Source organism: Neodiprion pinetum, chromosome 1 (genome assembly GCF_021155775.2).
Source record: "Neodiprion pinetum isolate iyNeoPine1 chromosome 1, iyNeoPine1.2, whole genome shotgun sequence".
NCBI classification, from domain to species: Eukaryota; Metazoa; Arthropoda; class Insecta; order Hymenoptera; family Diprionidae; genus Neodiprion; species Neodiprion pinetum.
In genome coordinates this window covers 4,204,628-4,228,812 of record NC_060232.1, presented here as the reverse complement: position 1 = coordinate 4,228,812, position 24,185 = coordinate 4,204,628, and the positions used below count along the sequence as shown (strand labels likewise).

Below are 24,185 nucleotides of genomic sequence, written 5' to 3'. Positions count from 1 at the left end.
GATGATGATGATGGTGGTGGTGGTGGTTGTGTCATTGTTGTATCACTTCTGCGATGAGAAACGCGTAATCGTCACAAGTTTCGCGGTTTTTAGCCACAAAACTGCATCATCGCGTCCTCTTCCGAAGTGCATTTATTGTCCGTACTCGATGTTCTTGGATCGAGTGCCTGTTCACACTCGTAATAATTATCTTCCGGGCCACTGGCGCACTCACTCGCAATTATTTAAACGACAATTTGCAAATCATCGGGAAGAAAAATTAGCCAACGTTTAAGTTTTCCGACGAGCATGCGAAGCGAAACGAAACGCGCCTTCACCGAGCGACCGCGACTCTGGAACTGAACTACGAGAGGTCGAGTTAGACTCACTCGGTGAACAGCGAAGCACGGAAAATTCGGACCAATGATTGTGCTATGTCTCTGCAGTACTTACAGCTGCTGCCCTCCTCCCCCCTCACCCCCCATCCCATCCCTTTGCCACCGCGACGTTGCAGAGATAAGATAAGGAGATTTCCTACACACCGAGAAATACGTCCCTGTGTGGCAATACTGTCGAAATAGAATTGGAAAGATAGGTAGATACGGTAAGATTATACGAGGAGACAATTGGTTCGAGGTGATCGACCCGGATCGATTGAATCGACGAATCGAGAACGTATTGCAAAAATCAAGACTCGTTGGTTTCATATAATTTTGCATCGATACGATCATCGTTTCCGGTGTGCTTTGGAAGTTGATTCGCGATCTCGTTTTAATACTCTGCTCGCGTAACACACCCTTCGTTAAATCACCTCTGACAGGACGAACAGATGAAAATTTTCAAAAACCATTCTGCTGGCTGAAGATGCCTGAATTTTAATGAAAAAAGGTTTTAAAACCCCACAAGGATAATCAAGTTTAGTCTGAAAGTAAGCGAGGGTGTCGGCAAGATTTCGCATACAAACTTTCCTTGTTCGTACAGGATAATCAACGTTTTTTCTCTGGATTACATAACATTGTTCGACAACGCCTGTGGCTGTAATATTCTTGCTTGAAAACTGACAAGATTTTCCACTGAATTCAATTTTCATTTAACGGTAATGAATGAACGTTATGAAAAGTGGAAAGATCCCAACAAATTTGTATAACATTCTGAGAATGGAATCACGCAAAGTGAAGATTCTCTCTCTCTCTCTCCTTCCCACTGCGTTCCACTGTGTTCCTCTGTCCCTCTCAGTATCCCTCTGGGAGTGGGAAAAAATGGAGAAAAAAGAATTCATGGAACTTTATGGAACTTGATGGGACGTCAAAGACTTTTTACATGGAGAAAAAAGAATGAACGAATTCACGGGGCATGGGGAAAAAATGTAGAATTCATGGGAATTCGCGGGACGTGGTGAAAGAATGGAGAGTAAAAAAAAAAGAAAAGGAACACGCGGGACTTTGCGGGACATGGAGTAAAAATGGGGATAAAAACGAAGAAAAAAGAATTCGTGAGACCTCATGGGACATGGAGAAAAAAATGGAGAATAAAATGGAGAAAAATGAATTCATGGAAGTTTATGGGACGTCAAAGACTTTACATGGAGAAATACATATACTCTGTCCCTCTCAGTGTCCCTCTGCCCCTCTGTTCCTGTCCCTGTCCCCCCACCCTCTCCTTCGCCCTCTCTCTTTCTCTACTTCTATTTCTTCTTATCAGTCGATTCGAGAAGCGTACGCAAAGTTACAGTATAACACCAGAATCCAGGAATTGGGTATTTGATAAAAAAAAAAAAAAAAACACAAAAAAAAAACTCGTTGGGTCGTCGTCAACATACCATTTCAAGAACGATAAACGGTATACGGTACAGATGTAAAGTCGTAAATATTACCACGAAATGTATAACCTAACTCGGAACAACTGTTAAACCGAGTACTCGTTCACTGTACGTAGATACATCGATGTGTATGCAGTGACTCTCTTTCTGTGTTAAAGCTGTTTCATCAATGACAAGGGGATTCGAAGTGACCGCGTGTCGCCTCACAGTTTTCAGCTCAAACCGTAAGGGCACTACATACGCACACACACACACACACGCACACTTATACCAGGCATGTTTCACGAAGGAATGATTCGATGGTTCGCGACCGTTGGTGGTCGTTAAACGTGGTTCCGGATACTGAGAGTATCGATAACAATTCTCCGTAGTACGAAACACCGTTCATAAACACGTTTCTGCCGCTGCCGCACCGCAAGCTTTTTCTCAATACATATGCGCCTAAGTCAAATTGATTCGTCGATCACTCGAATGTTTCGTCGTCACGAACTATCGAGTGTCGTTTCAGCTCTACGCCGCGCGTCTCGACCGCCAACGCATTGTACGGATACTGCCTTCGCATCCTTTGGAGCATCGTTGCGGACCGGCTGCTGGGACATCGTAGAAGCACAGAATTCGGAAGAGGGAGATAGGCAGAAGCGAGAGGGCTCGAGGGAGAGAGAGAGAGAGAGAGAGAGAGAGAGAGAGGAAGGAATGGGGGACTAGCTCAGCATGGGACCGAGAAGACCTCCCTCCCTCTCTCTTTCTCTCTTGCCATCTTCATCTTCACCTTATCGCTCTCCTTCCGCCAGCACTCGCTTCGTCTCTCTCTCTCTTTCTCTCTAAAACTATAACGAGATCACGCGTGTGCGGAGAAGAAGAGAGACGGAGATACAGAGTGCAGTTGCGTTGCACACACGGCCAGAAACCTTTGGTGCAATCACCTCTCTCCTTCTCTTTCCATATACTCTTCCCTCTTCACAGCGAGATATCCCTCATCTTCTTCACTCTTCCGCGCTATGTAACATATCACGAACGCTACACGCCTTCTTATTCGACAGTACCCAATCACACGTATTATGCAATGCACACGATGCGCGTTTTGGAGTAAAAATTCTTCCATAAAGCTTGATCGGAAGACCGTCACGACTCGACACTGTAAAGAAGCTGTATCGCTGTAAGCTGAATTGAATAAAAAATAACGGGTATACAAAGAAGGCAAAAATACCCGATCCGTATTCCACGCGTAGTGCAGGAATGGCGGAAAGCCATGGTCCTCAGTCTTTTCGGATCAGGGGTAGCAAGGCTACGAGGGATAAGCTTTGGCTGATCCCCGACTCGTATGCACGGTAGTTACGGGATATGCGGGACAGAGGAGGAGGATGAAGAGGATGAAGAGGATGAGGAGTTTATACGCGTGTATGTATAGCACTGCAGGAACATATTTCAGCTTTATTTTTGGACCATCCATGGGCGACCACGTTGGCGTCACGTCCGTAAAACACATTGAGGGGGATAAGGAGGCAAGAAAGCGAGCTACTATAAATGCATATGCGTGCATTACGTAGGCACGTATTGTACTTCACACGGTGCGTCATTCCTTCATACCGCGGAATAATATCCTGCCGTATATTTTTAAAACTAGCCGCATGCGAGTAGTTTTCGACTCCGTCGTTGCACCCGTGGACGAGAAAAAAACCCTTCTCGACCAACCACGTACTCATATTTTAAACATGTACCTACATTTGCGAGTCAAAAACATGTCAAGATACTTGTACGTGTACTCCAGGCTTCTTACGATTACGGATGAAAAAGAGAGGACGAGCTGTTATAGATCGCGAGTAGAAAGTCAGAAAGTCCGGCCGCAGCAACGCGTCGCAGCATCGAAGTGACGAGCAAATTTTCTTTTTTTTTTTTTTTCATTTCTTTTGCATACCAGAGAAAATTTGACGCTGTGTGATTTCATCGAGATGCAACGAGTCGTGAAAAACTGTCGAAAACAATTCTCGACTGGAGTGATTTATATCAGCTATACATATATATATAGGATGTAACGAAGTACAAACAACCGGAGATGACTGCAGCAGTTGCAATTATATTCAACGATAACTGCAGTTGCACCCGCCGCCCGGCGGATCACACATGCATGTGTGTATGCAACTACTTTGGTGCACGCGATGCGTATGCAATTCAGAAATGCGGATGAATGACGAATAATTGAATGTAGAAAAAAAGAGAGAGAAAGGGAGAGAGAGAGAGAGAGAGAGAGAGAGATAAAATGAAAATCAAAGAAACGAAGTAACGGAGAAAAATTAATTGGCGAAATAATAACCAAGCTGACTGTAATAAATTTTTGCAACGAAATCGCAGTTCCGGCAACGCGGCGTGTGACAAATTTCTTTAACGTCTGGCTTACGTGCACGGTATAATTGGTATCGCAATGTCGCTTATAAAGTTGCGAGAAACAGAATTACAAATCTCTCTTTCTTGAATAAGATATAATACTTGTGATACGCGTGAATCGGAAATACTCTCGGAAGCTGTGTAAGCCACGGTAATTCATTCAGGACAAGGAACTTGAGAGAAAAAAGAAGGGAAAAAATGACACATGCTTCCGGCTAATCCGACGTCACAGACCGGAAGTATTCGCGCTATTTCATCCGCTGAAAATATGCGTGCATTAAGAAGGAGATAAAACCGGCGACGATGACGCTAAGCTTTTAAGCTTCGAGAGCTTTGTTCGTCATTCGGTAATTTATAGAACAGTGATCGACGAAACTTTGAAAATCAAATTTGGCTCGAGTTAGATTTCATTCAAATATGTACATACCTGTAATAGTTAACTAAAAGTGAATCTCCAATAATTCACAATTTGTACGGTACGCGTGTTTGATTCTAAAACAAGTCGAGGAAATGATTACGGCATGACAGTTTTTTTCCACCGATAGATGGATCAAACGGATATGATATAACAATTTAGTGGTCAGACGACATTGACGCAACATTTAATGCCGACGTGTTTGTCATCAAGTTGTTAAACATCATGGCATAACGTTACGCATTCCGTTTAAATGCAAAAGAATAAAATAATTGTCCGAGGTATTTGATTTTTAATTTAAAAAAAATTTTTTTCGTCGCAGCAACGCGCAAACGCGAGACTTGCGTGATCTTGAAACTACGTCAAAGTTTGGAATCATGACGCATAGACCATTTCTTCAATCGGTTATCCCTGTTTCAAAATCTTTTTTAGAAATTTCGTTGCATTGCCGTACAATGGATCGGACGTGCTTTGGAAAAAAATTACGTACATTGAGAAAAGAACTCCGTGACTTAAGAAATCGTTTCGGACATAACGCGTGTAACGGTAATTACGCCAACTTCTCAGAATGGAAAGGCCTTGGCAGAGAAGTGCCCTAAGACGAGTACACGAAGAAGAGGAAGAAGAAAAAGTAGAAAAGGGATTGAGGAAGAAGAGGAAGAAGAAGGAGGAGAAGCCGGCAGGGCGGACAAAAACCCTGAAAACTTCTGAAATCCTAAAACCCTTGGAGCGCGATCGCGTTGCACATGTTCGCCGGGAGACTCTCTAGAATAGACTCCGGCAGTTCTTAAAATAAACAACCGCACGAACAGTAAAAAAAAAAAAAGAAAAAATAAAAAATAACACCGCCAGAAAAATCTTAGGGGTGTCGAAAGCTCGGAATTTTTCATAACTTTCACCACTTCGTCCGTTATCGTAAATCAATTTCTGTCATTCGGGATAATATCGTCAGCCGGAAAGTTTTCAACGTTATTGTAACGATGCATACTAAGAAAAACTTGTTGTTTTGCAACTTGTTACCTGAAATTTAGGGACACCGTTAAAATAAATTACGAACAAAGTCAGATTTTGTCAACTAAAGTCTAAAGGTGCGAGATAGCAATTTTTCTTTCAACGCTACAAACTTCACCCTCATATATCACAATCTACTGTAATAGTTATTACAGATTATACGTAGATACAATGAAAACACTGCTGCGAACGAAGTTTGAAATATTTGCTAATTTGTAATCATTTATATTTGATAAATCAAATAAAAAACTTCTGGAAGCTTAAGGTCGTAAGAATCGATCCGCTTATCAATCCTCAGTTATTCAAAACAAGTAGAATTGAAAAAAAAACTTCCACTCATTATCAACGGACTAATTACGTTCAGTCGCGAGAATCGAGTGTAAGATTCATTCGCGGAAAATCAGTAAAAAAAATTTTACCTACTTTTCTTTCTTGTTTTTTTTTCTTTTTCTTTTTTTTTTTTTATCAAGAAATACGTGCGTCTGTAAAACGGGCGTAGAATTCATTTCTGCAGAACTTTTACGGCAGCTTTGTGTAAGACGAGCGCCTAACTTCTCCATTCTCCTGCATCTCTCCTCCGCTTTTTAGGTCAACGAAAATTAAGTGGGTCATTTAGAGCAGTAGTTCAAGGGTCGGAATTGGAGTTGAAGAGAAGCAACGAGGCTAACGAAGCTGTGCATAATTTAATATACACGTGGATACCGAATGACATTTGGTTATTTACCCGAAGTATCAAACTTTCAAAAGCTCGTAGAAAATTCTCACCCCCTTGCTGCTGCTGCTGGTGCTGAGAAATATTTCTCACCGTTGAAACTCGTAACACATATCGACTGAAAGTTTCGTAGAAAATTAAATTGAAACTCCCTGACTTATTTATATCGAATCAAAAAAATTATTCAACTTTCAAAGAACAAACTTCATTCTCCGCACGAAAAAAAAGAAGCAAATTCAATTCGACCTTGGATAACTGATCGATGGATTATCGAAACCAGAAAAAGAAGTTGAGGAAAAAAAATTCATTCACAAGTTTCAAATCGAATTCATTGACTTTGGCCAATTGTTATCGTTATTATTATTATTATTATTATGTCTTTTTTCTATCAGCTACACAGATGGCGAAATTCGCGATTGTCTGATCCAGTCTTGACAAAAAAAAAAAAAAATAATGAAATCATAATCAAGTGATGAGAAATTGATTCGACGTGGGAATTGCACGAGTATATATAATATAAGAATTGGACCTCAAGCTGGAGAATTTTCTTCGCCGTGATCATTGCGCAACTTTTATTTATAAATTTAATCGTATTACACAGGGTACAAAGGACCAATGAACAAGGTCTACTATTTCCTTTGTAGTATTAGATATGGGGATATACGCGTCCAGGCGTAGGTCGTAGGTCTGTAGATATAATATTGTTGGAAAACGCGGAGCGAATCGCGAGGCAATCCTTTCCCAGCTTTTCACCTACGTAGCAAAAAGTAATATAGATGCTAATGGAAAGGGTGGAGGAAAAGTTTCGTTCCCGTGTATATTATTCACCGCGGCGTAGTTAGAAAGAGAAAAAAAAAAAAAGAAAAAAAAAAGCAACGACGAAAAGCTTTTTCATTTTTCATCCCGTGTCTCACCTTTTCTCTTTCCCCACCTGCATCGAATTCTATACCCGTACCCTGATCCATCATACTCGTTGTCATTGAAAATTGATCTCATACATACATATACATATAATTAATATTAATCGTCACGTTATGGGTACAAAGTATAATTGCGAGTGAGACTTTTCTTCTTTTGAGTCAATTTTATTATTTTATTATTTTTTATTTCATTATATATTTTATTTATTTTATTATTAGTAAATATAAAAAGTTGGGTGGGGGTTAAAATCCCGAAAGACCAAAAATTCGACCGATAGAAGATTCGAAATTTTCGAGATACGAATTTTAACATGACGAGTGATCGGCGTACCAAAATTTGGATTTTCGATAAATCACTCTCGATCGGTAGAATAAATGTTTTCCCGAAATTTCATCTAACCGAACGTTCTTGTATTCGAAAAAAGTATCTTCAGAACAATCTGCATTCCGAATAAACAAAGTACAGGATGTGAAGATAGTAGAAAAATGAATGTATCGAAATTTAATATTGGGAGCGGCTGGTACTTCGGACAGTCAAAGTTCAGAAGGAGGAATATTTCTTACATCTACAAAATGCAGAAGAACTAGAATTCCGAAATCTCGTGAAAATTCGAAATTCGTGACATTCGTAAACTCGACGCCAGTTTTATCAAGATTACCTCGTTGTACTGGAGGATCGTCCGTGTCATTAAAGCCAAAAAGAATTGTCAACATATTTTTAGTAACATTTAAACGGTGCATCTTTTTTACCGTAGGTTTGATTTATTCAAGACATTATTGCATTAAATCGCCTTCCACATTCACGTCAGGGTTCTCGGGTCGCTTCACAAGAGTAACTCCATCGATTAGCTGAAACTAGTGACGTTGAAAGGAATAAATAAACGTGTTTCCGACGTCTTGCAACCTTCCGGTATTTTGTCCATTCTGTCTCACAATCAGCGGGTCTCGAGATTTCGATAAATTTTCGAAAACGGCGCCTGTCCGACATTTGAAAAGTCACCTTTTTGACTGTTCAGTATTTTCGCAGTACAATATTTTGTTTGTACATTTTTTTTTCTCAATATTTATCTATCTACAAGACAACTTTTCGTACTTATAACGCTTTCTACGTTTTTAACTGTCGGTAATTTGACTTTCGCAATTTCGTCCCGTCGACCTTTTTGGTCATTCGCATTTTTCTATCCCACCCCCAAAGTCGAGAACAGAAAAATATTGAACCCATTCGTACATCGTCTCAATTTTATAATCGATACACAGTCCGACGATGATCCATCGCACGTCCAACGACAATGATTAATTGTATTCAAATTTGAATCCATTTCACTTACTCCCCTCTATACCTTACATAATCCAAAAGAAATCACGGATATCACGTTTCGAGGCACAGTTTCCTTAAAAATCTGCATAATACCCGGGGAGTTGTCTCTATAACCTACAAGCATTATAACGTCGTGGAAAGTATCGATTAACCGTCGTAGAGGATTTTCGTACCTGCAGGTCTGCGCGGATCAGATTATTCTCTCGTCGAAGGTAAGCTGCCGTGGCCGTCTCTCGGTACGGACCTCGAGTCATTCGACCGTCTCACAATCAGTCTTGTTAGTTGATAACCTAACTCTGCCTATGGCTATTCAGCGTGAAGATATTACCGAGTATTGAAAAGGCGTTCAATATTCCACGGAGCAGGCCACTTTTACGATTTAACCCTTTCGGTGGCTTTTCGTGTGACCGAAAATTGACAAAACTCGTGTGTTTGTCATTTTTTTTGTATATTTCATGCAAAATCCTGATTTTTACGCATTTTCAGGTTAAAAACAAAAACAATACTTATACTTTGGAATGATTAGGATTTTTTCTTACACCATAATTGTTTATAAATAAACATGTGCAGATGAAAAAAAGAAAACGTATTTTCGCGGATGTAACTCGTTAGCGGAGAAATTTGACAATGAACGTATACTAAGAACGCTTGGAATTCATTGAATAACAAACAGAGATCTCAGAATGACCATTAGATTTACAAAATTCAATGCATAGGGGTAGTTTTCACCCTCCTTAAGGGTGCATATAGATAGTGTTGGGGGTGGCACCTATTCTCGGCCTAAAATCTTACTCTATCGAAATAAATATTCATACAAAGATCTCATTCAAGAAGACTGTCTGTTTAACAATGTTGCTAATTCACCCCATTTTCACCCCATTCTAGGGGTTGTTTTTGGTTTAATTAAATTTTTTACATCAGATTCGCATTCAGCGTCGATAAATACATTATATGCAAGAAACGTATAATGGCACTTCCGTACCAAAAAAAAAAAAGAAAGTGAATTGCACGAATGAAAGTGTTGAATAACGAATAAGCTTCGTCCAGGTGACTAAAAGGGTTCAAAACTTGAAACGTTTAGTGTTTTTTTATCTTCCCGAAAAATTCCCTTTGAAACGAGTAAGTCGAGTTGAAGACGAATCGAAGTCACTGACGTGTAAAATCAATTTTCAACAATAAGAAGGAAAGCAACGAGGTATAAACGACATCGGATACAGCGTGTACAAAAAGGTGAATAATTTTTATACTCACGACTATCATCTCGGAGGGTTCCAAGACGAAGCATTCGTTCGGCCTTCGGGCGCTTCCTCCCGTCCGCTTACCAAAGCTGAAACACGGAAAGTAGACGAGGTCGTAAAGTTATTTGATACGTGTCAAGTCACCGCATACGGACTAAAAAATCTCTGATAAACGGTTACATCGCAGCGGTTGGTACATATGCAAATAGGGTGTGAGACACGTGTATTCAACGACGGTAAAACGAGATTGAGATAATTGTTTATCTTACACCCTCCGCGGGCAATCTCAGAGCTGTTAAAAAAACACACACACACACAGGTATAAGAAATTTGGTCGAATTGCTTTACATAAATTTTCCAAAAAAAGTTCAATCTCTGGAAAAGCTTCTTTGAAAATCCTTCCACTTCCTGTCCCCGATTTCCACCGTTCCTTCTACCTTCCAAGTGCGTAATTTCAACTGAACGGGGTTGCGCGCGGGATTTTTAATAAGACGAGAGAGGTCAAGTGCTCTTTTCGTTATAACAGGTTCAAAGCTCATAACCCGGCTGTTTGTACCGGGACGTCGTTTGCCAAGTGTTTATGAAAATTTATAACGCGTCAAGAGAAAGCGAAAAACAAGGCAAGGAGGAAGAAAAAAAAACAAAAAGAAAAAACGTTGACGCGAGGTTATTTCTTACAGGTATTCCTAAACCGAGACTGAAAGATCAAAACACAAGAGGTGTACAAGTGATGTAAATTAATTAGGATGGCCACAAATTTTTGGGAAAACAATTCCACGATATTTCCAGGTTTTCCAAGACCTAAAAACCTAGTTTTACCTGACATTTTCCCAGTTTTACTAAGTTACTAAAACCTAAATCGTTCAGCTTATTGACTGTATATTCGGTTCGAATTCAATTCGAATTGAATAAAAATATAACGTACAAAAAAATGTCAGTTTAAGCCAATTTCTTTTCTCCACGAAAAAACGTAAGCTTGTTACCTCAAAAAAATTGTTCCCAATTACGGTGATAGAAAACAGATATATTCAGTTGTTTGCACGACCAAATTAAAAATCCCCTCAAAATTCCAGATTTTTCATGACCCCTTTTTAATACTTTGATAATTCCAGGTTTTTCAGTTCTGTGGCCAAACCTGGTAAGTACCTGAAATATTTAAACCCGACTAAAATAACCGAATTTCGTCCGGCGAGTGTTAATCGACAACTCCGGTCGCGTAATTCGATTCCCGTAATTCTGCATAACTCTGCGCCGTCGATACCTACGTACATCCATATACTTATATACGTATATTACGTATTGGGACAATTGGCAGGTGTCACACAGAGATTTGTCAACGTTTGTAGTTAAAAACCGTTACTCTTCCTATTTTGCATCTGCACGTGATTCGATTTCACGGACAGCGATCACGCCGCGCGGCTTTAGCCCCCCTCACCTTTTACGTCTATTATTTTCTGTTCACTTTTTCCTCTTTCTGGTTCGTAAAAGTTTAACAACTTTTCGATCGGAAGTTTTGTTTGATGAGCAGTACAATGAAAGAAAAAAAAATAAATAAATAACGGGTAAAACAGAACGTGGAAAAAGGGGAGAGAATTTTGTTTCAACATCAAAGTGAAACTTTTTCAAAGGGGTGATATAAACGCGCTGCACACCGTCTAACGCCTGCAACATCAGAATGTAGCAGCAGCGGTACAGGCGAGATGCATTGCTGTACAGTAAGTTTGATTCGGTTAGCGGTTAGAAAACAGAGAGCGCCTTGCGCGATGCAGCCAAGCGTACATGGACGCGATTACAAGTTGCCTGTACAGCGGCGTTGAATGAAATCTTCGTTCCAGGTTACTTGTTTTTTCTTCTTTGCCATTCGTATCTTTCAGCTTGCTCCGAATTTTACCGCTCTTTTGTTACCGCCGCAGATTAGCACGAAAATCGCTCGTTACGGTACGGGATTAAATTTGTTTATTTTTCTAATCAATAAGAAGATAAGAATCTACAATTTACATGTGACTTAAGAATTTATTTGCTTGACTGTTCATCTGGTAGGTAAAGCAAAAATAAAACAAAAACAAAGAAGAAGAGTAAAATAGTTTTGTGTTCTGTGAAAGAATCGTGTGAAAATTGAAAAATGTTTATATATTATACGTATAAAATGGGGTGGGGGTCAAAACTTGGAAGGATCAATATTTGGCATGGTCGGTGTATCGAAATTTCAAATGTTTGAAAATAATATAACGAAAGATGAGTTGTTCGAAATTATGATCAGAATAACTACCAATCAGTGACACTTTCAAAAATCAATATTTCGAACAATTCAACTTTCGCTAATTTGTTCTCACATGTTTGAAATTTCGATATTTCAGCCAGTCCAAATATCAAACTCTTCCAAGTTTTGCCTCGCGAGCATAAAACGAGTCTCGAGAAACGTGTTCGATTAATCTCGATAACGGTCACCGACGACAGTAAAACAATCGATTTCTATTCTAACGAAATAATATAATCGGTCCGTTGAATCGATTTTGGCAAATTCTACCGTTGTACATCCATCAGCCGATGTTGTGAAGCAACAAGATCAACAACAACAACGACAACAACGCGACGGCATGAATCCGCGACCGGTTAATTAGAGTTCCGCAAGAGTTACGCATCGAACGAAGAACGATCGGCTTTCCTCGCCTTCTTGGAGGATTCCTGAGGTGAAATTTTAATTTCTAAAAAGTCGGAGAAATCCGGAAAGGCCGAATCGCCGTTGCGTCCTTGTTTGTCCCTACTTCTCCTTGTCTCCGTGTATAATTTACGGCTAATTGTAAAACGAACTAAACCACCAGCTGCAGCACCGGCAGCGGTGCTGAGCTAAGCTAATAACTGTTGCCTGAGCTAAACCGTTTTCATTGTTCCGACCTCCACTTCATCCTCCAGCGTATACAGTACCTTATACACACCTTTCGTTCCAACTATACGGATATTGCCCGAGCTGTATTACTTATACACCTTACACACCGCTTGCACACTCTTAGCGTCTAAGAGCTGAGGCGAGGCTCTGTTCTCGGTTCTCGGCTAACCGGGAGTGCATTTAACGGGGGTTTTAGCTGGTTTACGCGATAAAATAAACCGGCGCCTTGTACTCGCGGGTAATATTCTGTGTGAGAATGGGAGAAGACGTTCGGTGTTGTAACAGTGGAAAAGTTTACAATAAATTCGCGATACCAGACGCGGAAATTAAATTTAAACCAGGAGAGAAAGAAGAGAGAAAAAATAAAAATAAAATGTATAAATTATGCAAACGGAAAGAATAAGCAACGGGGGGAAAGAAAGTTGAATTAAATCGGAACTAATTCAACGGTTCGCGGTATGCTTCGGTTAAAAACAACATATTTTCATCGCCGCATTTCTCGCGCATATTATTCTGTTCGACGAATCGTTCAGATAAATCCCAGGAAATTTATAATTTTCTTTTTTTTTCCCCCTTGCTTTCCTTTATCTCTGCTAATCCAAAAGCTTCACCCTCGGCAGTCGATTGTTCTGCGAGAATACGATTGGAGTGTTTTTCCCCCCTCTTTTTCTTATTTTCCCTGTTTTTTTTTTTTTTTTTTTTTAGCATTTCTTTAACGAAGAATATTACGAATAAGCTGTAATATTTTGCCACCCCAACTCCTCGAGTAATTAAAGAAAGGGAGGAAAAAAAACAAAATTAATAAGAATCGGATCAACCGACGATTTACGTTTTAGAATGAAGTTGTATAAGGATGTATAAGGAATATTAAAATTTCATCCTTATTTTTAATAGGATGTAATATTTCTCACTAATTGAACAGGTATAATTATTATAAGACTGAGCTGTTCAGGCAAACTTGAGATGATAAAAATATGGATTAACTGAGCAGGAAAAGAAGGAGAAAAAAAAATATTTCAAACCTCGGACAGGAAAGGTGGATAACTCGAGAGGACGTTTCTCAATTACTTACGATAATTATTTACGAAAGAAAAATCGCAATGATATTAGAATTTGTGTTCATGTTTTACTTACGCACGTATAAGTGAGTGGGTATATATTCTATTAAATAAACGAACCATTCCGTCCATCGAACACAGTAATATACCCTGAATTGAAATATCACGCGTCGATTGAATTCGCGAATTCCTTGTAAAATATTCAAATCGCAAAGTATATATAATACATACCTAAACCTTCTGCCGCATATATACGATAAAGAAGAAAATATTTTTCTTCTTCCCTTTAGATCCCAAGGGGTGAGAAAAGAAAGGAAAAAAGGTTCGGTGCTGCACGATTCGACAAACACTTTATTATGCATATTCTATTTCTCACCATCTCTCTCTTTGGCTTTCCATGAACGCCCTCGAGGGCCGTTTGGGAAAATGCTCCTCTCCCCTCAAAAAAAAGTTAAAAGTCTGCGGGAAATCTCTTTGACATGTTCGCACTCCGACAATATAATATAATACTCCGATGTTCCATAACACAAACAAATATTTTAACCCATCGTTGCTATAAAATTTGCTCAGCGTTTGAAATAAATATTCTCGAAATTACCAAATTAACACGATCAGAGAAGAAAAAAAAAATTGATTCCAAATATCAGTTTCCCAAGTCACCGAGTCAATGTTTACCAAAAATAAATTGTTTGGTTACCTGTCAACTATGGAATATAAATTTCACATCACTTTGTTATACCTAAGAAATAATATTTTCCGGTTGTGGTAGAAAAAAAAGGAAAGGAAAGAAAAATTCGGTCAGGAAAAGTATGTGGGGCATTCCACGTTAAATTAGCAGTCCATTTTCCTCGCCTCCTTCGATTCTAATCACTTTTTTTATGATGCTCTCACCGACTTGAAAGGGTTTCGGAATTTTTTTTCAGAATTTTTTAGGCACCGTGGAAATTGGAAAAAAAAAAATCAAAAACCAATTTCAAATACGTCAGTTGTAAAAGCGTTGAAAAAATTCACACAGATTCTACAATTTGAAAAGTGAATTTTAAGCACCACACGATAATGTGATCTCAATATTTACTATTTGTTTGGCAAGTTTTTAGTTCTTCCATGTCGGAATTAAGGTTTTTTTTTTCTATTTCCCGATCTAAATATGTAGATCACGAAATCATGATAATAGTGTAATTCAGCAATCTATTTGGATCGAAGCATATTTAAAAAAAAAAAAACGCAATTCCGACATGGAAAAACTAAAAAATTGCCAAAAAAGATAGCAAATATTAAGATCCTATTATCGTGTGGTGCTTAAAAATTATATTTTAAATCATAGAATCAGTGTGTATTTCAGAAATTGGTTTTAGTCTTTTACTCCCATCAACGACGCGATACAATATCAATTATTATTATTGTCTTACTTACCAATTACCCACTTGAAACCCACTTAACAACACAAGCGAAAGATAAATGAATCTTTTCACCTGATATTGAAAAATATTTTTAATCAAACTATAAATTATCAAAAAACTTTTCCGCTATCAAGACCACTCGGTATAGAAACTTACGAAATTTTGGTTTCAAATGCGACTTTCAAAAAAAAAAAAAAAAAAAAAAAAAAAAAAAAAAAAAAAAAAAACAGCCGATTAATCGATTAATTTCTACCTCTTTAATCGAGTCGTGTTCGATTATTATTTTCGACTCGATTAATCGAGACAATCTCCAGCCTCATACACGATCTACCGATTCCCCGTTGAATGCCCCACACGTTTCCAACGTAAACTTTTCTCTGTCGCGAGTCTGAGCCTCACCAAACGGAAAACCTCCTCCTGGGAAAGGAGGGCGGTGGCGGTGGCTGCGTCCTGTGACTCGTCCTGTCGACGCTCTCGCTTCTGAGGGCTTGAATGGCCCTCGGCAAGGCTCTGAAGGGTTCGGCACCTCCGTGGGCGGCGGGTCCACCCCCGTGGAAGCTGTTCCACCTTCGCACCGGCCCCCTGATTCCCCCGGTCGCAGCGGCAGCAGCAGCAACGCCGGAGTTAGAATTAACGGGGGGCTGCTGGCACGTGTGTTTTCGCATCTCTGGATGTGACGCGAGGGTGAAAACCTCCTCCTCCTCCTCCTCACGCTCACCTTCCTCTCGCCGCCCGATATTCCCCTCGCCAATTACCCCCCATTGTTCAATATTTCTATTACTCTTATTATTGTTGTTGTTATTATTATTATCAATATTGTGGGTCTTGTTACTTGAACGGTATATGATTCTTTGTTATTATTTATAGCGTAACTTCACTTTCTGTTCATTATCGTTTATAATATTCTCTCTTATATGCAGCATGTTACAATATTACCTCGATGCGACTCTTTTGATTATTTATAACATTTGACCGCACAGTTTCAGAGAGCACACTTTTCACTATACATACGTATTACGGTTACGCGAAACAAACGTATCGGTCCTTAGAATTCTGTTCTTCGTGTGCGGGGAGTGAAAAAAAAAGAAAAAAATCACCATGAGTATAAACATAAACGACAAATAGACAAGCAGAGAGAAGAAAATTTTTCATATTTCTTTGCCCGTGCGGTTGAACAGGACACGAGTGAGTGATCGCATACGAGCCTGCGGAGTTCTCGGGATGCCGAGTGTGTGTAACATAAAATATAATATAACCTGCCGGCATGTGAGGCAAGGTGACGCGACAACAGGGAGAGGGGGAGGTATTTCATTATCGTTTAAAAATTTTTGATGGGAGGAGAGGAGGGGAATGAGAAGGAGAAATGGAAAACGAAGAAAAGAAAAAAATACGAAACGTACGCGATAAGAGGAGAAGACCGGTAGACGAAATCCGAAACCGAAACGGTTGCAAACACGTTGCAGTGTTGAGTTTATAATTCGTATCGCGCATTATCAGCTCAACACGGAGACACGGAGGGGTGATACGAGGAATATCGTTAGAGAAGGAAAAAGAAAAGAACAAAATTCTTCCTCGGCGATGCGGCAGAGAGAAGTAGAAACCCAGAAGATATACGTACCCACGCCACGATATTATGTAAGAGATGTTTTAATCACCCCCGAGTCAACTCGTTGCGCGCAGATTTTACTGTAATATTATAACGCAGGTATATGTATATTATAAACGGAGAAAAATAAATAAATAAATAAATATACAAGATAAAAACAAAATCTTCCGGCGAACGAATTTGCTATTTGTAATATATTTGAAATTATTTTTTCAGCTTTTAACGCTGGTGTTGAGTTGTTGTCTTTTCTTTTTCTTCAAATTTCTTATTCAATATCACTTATCGCAATATATTTCTCGTCGCTTATGCCACGCGTGTTTGAAAACGAGCATCGAGGAATGATTGCGGTGTAGAATAAACGCGCGTTTTCAAAAATCCGCGAGCCTGTAAGCTCCGCAACCGTACGTATACGTATAATTGACGATTAGGGGCGTATAACTCGAGGCGTAAAAGCTACGCATTGGTGTCATCGTCACGGATTAGTACCAAGCAGGAACAGCAACAACAAGTTGCGAGCTCCATTATCTGCCACTGACCATTCAATACGCAGTGTAATAACCACGCGTATAAAATATATACACACACACACGCACACACACGCACGTATATCATTATCGCTAGGCGAGAATTTAATTATCAAAGCTCGGTCATTCATGCGAGGCGCTTCTGACCGTTGCTCCGATTCGAATCCTCAGCGTGTAAATGTAGGTATGTATGCGAGTATAATCGTTGTACAGTTTGATAATTTTTCTTGTTATTCTCCACATCGTGCTTTTTCCCCGTTACGTAACTCGGAGTTCAATACATATACATACACACACACACGCACACTCACACCTAACGTCGATAAAACGGTGTACAAACAAGATTTTCAAATGACAATTATCTTACTTTTCTGCGTTAATCACGTTTCAATTCTTATGAAAAAAAACTTCTTTACCGCGTTGAATTTCGGCGACCGACCGACTCTCGGGCCTTCTTTCGACTGAAACTTTAATCGTCGCCTTGACCTCGGCCACCCTGAATTACGGGGAAAACTGGGCGGCCAAGCTTTCCTTGCCGCATACCTGTTTCCGTGATCCGTGAACCTGCGGGAACCGTCACGACTGCGCGCAGGTATAATCCCGGTTCACCTGCGCGCAGGCGTTTCTACAACACCGGAGGAATGAATGTAAACGCAGGGAGATGAAAGGATGAAGGGAAGAATCTTCTCCGTGTCGAGGGTCCGTCTCGACTTCACGAATCCAGGCCAGTGCACTTGACTAACAAGAAAAGTATCCCGGGTCGATATCTCCCGTTTCATTTCTGTTGTAATACGTTACGGGGAACGAAAAACTAAGCGACGCATTTTTTTTTTTATCTCCCGTCAAACATTTTAAGGGGGGGGGGGGACCAAAGAAAGGAGTGTCAAGGGGCGATTTGGAAGCCGTTTCTTTTCTTTTTCTTTTGGTTTTACGCGAGGAAACTACATTTTTCACTTTCACGTTGGGTGTAAAATTTTCCGTTTGGTTGATTGGTTGAAAAATATTATTTTCTTGCGGGTGAAATTGCCAAATCACCCCTTGACATGCCTTACTTTGGAGGGTGGTTTCACCGCTCTTCGAGTGTTTGACGAGCGATGAAAAAAAGAAAGAAAAACACGTGTCGCTTGGTTTTCGGTCTGCTGTAACATATTTAAAAATAAAAAAAAATAAAAAAATACAAAAATGAAACGAAGAGATCGTCCACGTGGGATACACCTTCCCTGTAAGAATAATACGAAGGTGATTCTACGATATCGTTACAAAAACTTCGCACTAACGTTTTTAGAAACAACGATTTGTTCGACGCGTATTTTTCTTTCGTCATTCTTCTTCTCATCATATCACTCAAATTTTTCAACGACAACAGTTTTGCCATGTTTTGTCATTTTATCGTGCAATTGTTACGAATTATACCGACGCGAAATGGCGATGTGTCTTGTTTACACAACTGCGTATAACGATCGATCAATCTCTGTAAGCCGGAAGCTGCGCAGCTTTAACAAACAACTGCGATGAGGATTTATTATAAATCGTATACATGAGCAAAATTTCCGGCTAGTGATTTTACATACCTAGGCATGCGGTATAATCCGTTTTCGGTACGACTGTGTAAAATACGCATTGGTATATGCTATGGGTTATGTATAGGGATACATACGTACAAGGAGTGTACGTAAATAAAACCATCAATTATTTTATACCCAACGAATTATACGGCCATCCGGCTGAAAATCCAGCTTTTGCTTCTCCGAGTAATTAACAACAATTTACATCCCTTGTTCGGGAGAGTTTACCGTATTCGTAATACCTGCATAATAACGAATAATGATTATAATAACAATAATAATAATAATGATAGCCATAACCTTTGACCTTGACCTTACAACCTCTGACCGGCTAATTGCAGAAAATTTACGCGCGATGAGCGTATAAAAAAAAAAATTGGTCCTTTACTCTTCCGATATTGTATTGTGGCAAGTATTGTAACGGCTGAAATAATCAAAGAGTTTGTTCGTGTAATGCTTATTTATTACATACCAAGGTAATCGAATTTAGTAATTGCAATTTAATTTACATGATAAAGCCGTAAGCTTGTGTATTTTATAACAATAATGTTGCGCGGCTTAACTTTGACCGTCGGAACGTGTATAATCTAATTCATCAGTCAGACGTTAATTAAATTCAGGACTCGACTCACTCGACAGCTTATAATACGAAGCAAGCCCCCCCCCCCCCCCCCCCCCCCGCGATGATGAAACAAGAATGTTTGTTTTCAACGACCGTCGAAAAGCACAGGAGCGAAGAAGAAAAATAATAATATACAAAAAATAAAATAAAAAGAAGAAGACGGAAGGAAGGGAGGAAGGAAGGAATTTATATAAAAAAAAAAAAAAAAAAACGGAATGACAAAGCTGAACCAACCTCCCTTCCCCAAGTACTTTTACCCTGCTAATTTTCAACTTTCGACCGAACTTCCAGCCCTCATCCTTACTTTTATAGCATATTAAAAGCCGAAAGCTCAGAGGCTGCGGGAAAATTATTATTAAATATATATATTATACAAGCGCCGAGGGGTAACTATGCATGTGTATAACGCGTGTGTATTAGACAGGTCTGTAAGTGTGTGTGAAAAATAAAGGGGGGCAAAAAAAAAAAAAAAACTCCGCAGGTAAAGTATTTTCGGTTTAATGTCCTTGGCGGTCGAATTCCTGAAGAAGAGGAGGGACCAGCATCTCTGCGGATGAATGGAATTTTACTACCACCCGCCGCTGGCGGCACTGACAGCGGGAGAAGAGATTCCCTTTCGGAAATTCTTTACTACGTGTTTCAGGTTACAAAATTAGGTTATAACACATGCGTAAAAGAGTTTTTTTTTATCACGCGTCATTGAATTTTCACCTATTTACAAATTTTATCGTAAAAACGTAGAGTAGGTACGTATCCGTGTTGGCAATTTTCAAAAAAAAAGTTGATTCACATTTAATATTCCGTTACATGCACGTGAAAAAGACGAAAAAAAACCGAAAAAAAAAGTTTGATGACGGTTTTTGCATTTCGGTTTCTTTATTATTTATTTTATTTATTGATTTTTTTTGTTTTTGTCGGAAAATCCATCCGACCCATTTGCAGGATAAGTGATTAATCATCATTGACGAAGTATCGTACAGAATAACGCAGCGAAATCTCTCTCTCTCGCTTTCGACGTAATACCCCAACAATCCCGCGAACCCTCGGGATCTCTTTTCCATATCGCATAAGCTCGCAGCATCCGGCGCAGACAATATTCCAGACACATGTCTCAGCGAATATACGCGTGTATTTTCAACGTCGGCAGCGGGCGGTCACGGCTCTTCGATCCGATTCCCACCTTATACTGTACAGGATTTTGTAACATGCAATATGCAGCAAGCGCGGCTGTGTAGAACGGCGAAACGGTCAGGCTACAAATATGCCAGTTGAGAAAACCCGAAGGGAAATAAGAGAAAATGAAAGACAGTAAACGGTAAGTAAGATCGAACACTCGATAAACATTTTCATATTTACGATAAACGCAAAGTTCGCAATAGTAAAAAATTTCATTAAATACCTGCTCAAAAATCGTTTTAACAACAACAACGATAACAACAATATTAATGTTGTAAATTAATAAATCTTATATCCGTTTATTTTTCCGAGATCAGGGCAAAAGATGCGTAAGAAAATTGACGCACGTACGATGGCAAAAAGTTGAAAAAAAAAATAAAAAGAAGTGATACCCGAGTGGATGATAAAAGTCGTTACAGGAATTCGGATTAGCATCGATATCATGTCGCATGGCTCGTAGACTCGTTCGTGTGTAAAAAAATATGTGTAATATGTTTTCCGGTTTTTGCCCTCACCCCATACACAATTATAATATACCTATGCATGCATACATACATATACGTATTATAATATACAACCCCTCGACACATTTTTTGAATTCGCTCCCTGTTGTCGCGATTTGCGAAGGGAGAGAAAGAGAGAGTGAAGGAATCTCATATCCCCTGCGGCGTTTCTTTTGCAGGGTGTCAACAACTCGTAGGTATATATATATATATATATACATACATACATATATGTATTTCTCTTTTTCTTTTTTGCCTTATACTATTACACCACGCGAGATTTTTCCAGAAGGATTTCTCCTCTCCAGCTACCGGTTAATTAATGTGTTTCTTTTTGTATAGTTATTTCTGTTCCTTGTTTTTTTTTTTGTTTTTTTTGTTTTCTTTTTTTGTTTGGTTTGTTTTTAGAACGAATTTCTACATCGTTTTAGTTGCGGATCGTGCGACGAAAAAGCGACGACTTTGCGAGAATAATAACCGTGTTAGAATTTACTTGCAACACGTCAGTCAGTTTGAAGAGGTTCGCAAATAATAGCTTGTTGACTAATATCTATACCTATACATATATACACGTATATGTATAATATATATACGACGAATTGTAATTACACAATGTATGGTATAATACGTGTAATATCGTGTATATACGCATATATATATATATATATATATAGATGTTCTTTTATACCGTATCTATACTTCATGTCGTACCTGCAAGATCGATCTATGGGCGCATAAAAGACCCGAGAGAGCCAATCGCGTTGGGTGTAATTGAGAAAATGTACGTGTATACATGTGTGTGTGTGTGTATACGCACACATGTAATTGTACGACCCATCTAGTCGGAATTTAATTACGTAATTATAGCAGTGGCTAAACAATCTTATGTAGGTACCGTACACTTACGATTAGAAACAGAGAGACACGGCGATCGATACGAGAAGTAGTTTGCCAGCATACTTTGTGGAAGATTATTTTTTTATTTTTTTGTTTTTCCGACTGGAAAACCACGAGTATCGTTATGCTGGCTAAAATAATCGAAAGAATTGCACACAATGCGCGGGAAAGAAAGATTGCACAATTATTCAACGCGGAACCTCGTAATGAAGAAAATATAGTAATATACTGCTGTAGGTCAGAAAAAGAATCGTGATTCTCGTGCAAAGCAAAGTTGATATTTTACTACCCGTACGATAATTAATTAACAAGATATACGCAATATTTAACTATTATAATAACAGAGACGCGAGATTCAATTAAAATATTATTTTCTTAATCACTGTAACGTTTTATTCGTGCAGACGGCTATTCGTATAAATTATACATGTAACATTGTGAAAGTTTGGTTTTCATCTTTCGATCCTTAACTTTTTTTTTTTTTTATTGGGACATCAACACGTTTAAATTGAAATTTCTCGTAAAAGGAAAAAAAAAATAAAATAAAATAAAATAAAATGCATCGGTCCTTAATGTTTCCTCTTCTATCTCTTTTTTCGCAATTACTCAACCGTTATACATTTTTGTATTTTTTGACATACATGCGAGTATTTACACACGCACGCACACAACGAAGAACACTGAAACTCATTTACCGCGTACATAGCGTGTACGCATAACTTATACGCTCACCTATTAGCTACTACATTATGCCTTCGCGTAATAATCGTGTTATGAAGTTGAAAGCTAAAAGCACACAGATACATAACCGTCTGTACAACAACGCGAGGAGACAGCTACGCGTGTACAACTTTTTGTATCATCCTACATGATTATCGTATGTGTTCGTAATTAAACCAAAGAACGAATTGAAAGTAAACCTTACGACCCTTGAACCAGAATAAACCTTACATATTCCTAGATAATATGAAACGATTATTTCACCATTTCGCAATGTTACGCTCGGACTTTTTGAAACGTTAAATTTCCCGTCGGTACGTTTCCAACTCTGTAGAACAAGAAGAGGATTCTCCGTGGGATATGAAGATCTTGAATGAGTGATCGCGCAGCTCTGGGAAAAGGGAGCAAGTATCCCCGCCGCACCCACGACCGGAGAAACGTGTCTATGGGGCCCCATAGCTTTCGGAGATGGGGCAATATCCAAGGTCCAATATTTAGGGGGTCAAATGGGGCAAGGCAACGTGGTATCGATGGGACGACACGGGGGCCATATGCTAGACATTTATAGAACCGACCATGCAGAGGTTCTCACTCCTCCTCCTCCTCCTCCTTATCCTTCACACCGTGTATTCAGGAAGATTCAACGTCTCTTTATACTCCGTTATGCGTTTACATCGTGATCGATAAAATTATCATCATCGTCATCGTCGTCATACTTTATGCTTGTTGTATCAGTATTCCAAAACTAGTCGTATTCCTATTGATCGAGATTCGATGTATTATCGATTTACCACAATTCTTTGATTCTACGAATTAACGTAGCTTATACTTTTGACTCGTGAAATGTTGAAATTCGTAACGGTATGCGAAACGTCTTGTTTTACATGCCCGTACTTCTTAAACGTCGTGAATCAATTTCTTTTTTTCTCTATCCTCTGAATCAATGAGAATTTTATCGACTTTGTGAAACTGTTTTAGCTGTATAAATATCAATATCCGTCACTTATTAGTCGTTATTGTACATGTGAGATAATTTCACGAAATCGGTAAAACATCTCTTCAGTTTGACGAAATTAATTGAGTACGTATCTGAACACATCGCAAAAGTAATGTGCAATTCACGTAAACGTACAATACCGTAGAATTAATTTCTACTTCCTATCAAATTTTCGCAGCCAAAAAGGAGGGTAGAAACGAGAAAAAAAGTCCGTAAACGAGAACTCGGCAAATTTTCATAAAATGAAATGCAGAGTCAGGAATAATCGGGGAAGTGTATAAATGTATAAATTCGTTTCTGGAACGCCGTGTCGTGGGGTCAAACTGATAAACGAGACGACCCAACCCCCGTTTAATTTCGGTTAGTGTGCAACCGAGCACCGATCGGAATCCCCCCCCCTACTTCACCCTTAACATTTTCAGGGGTTGCCGAGTGC

General features: G+C 39.1%; 1 protein-coding gene across 3 annotated transcripts in view; it reads right to left on the bottom strand.

The window, feature by feature from the left end:
- Window positions 1–24,185, bottom strand: part of LOC124224722 (rap guanine nucleotide exchange factor 2) — a 74,449-nt gene that overhangs the window by 20,631 nt on the left and 29,633 nt on the right. For 2 of the 3 annotated variants that reach the window (XM_046636898.2, XM_046636899.2), the window contains exon 3: window positions 9,808–9,883. In XM_046636898.2, coding sequence (XP_046492854.1) covers window positions 9,808–9,816 — 9 coding nt within the window. In that variant the 5' untranslated portion in view covers window positions 9,817–9,883. Of the gene's footprint in view, window positions 1–9,807; window positions 9,884–15,538; window positions 16,193–24,185 lie in introns of all 3 variants that reach the window. The other variant, XM_046636890.2, reaches the window with a different exon arrangement.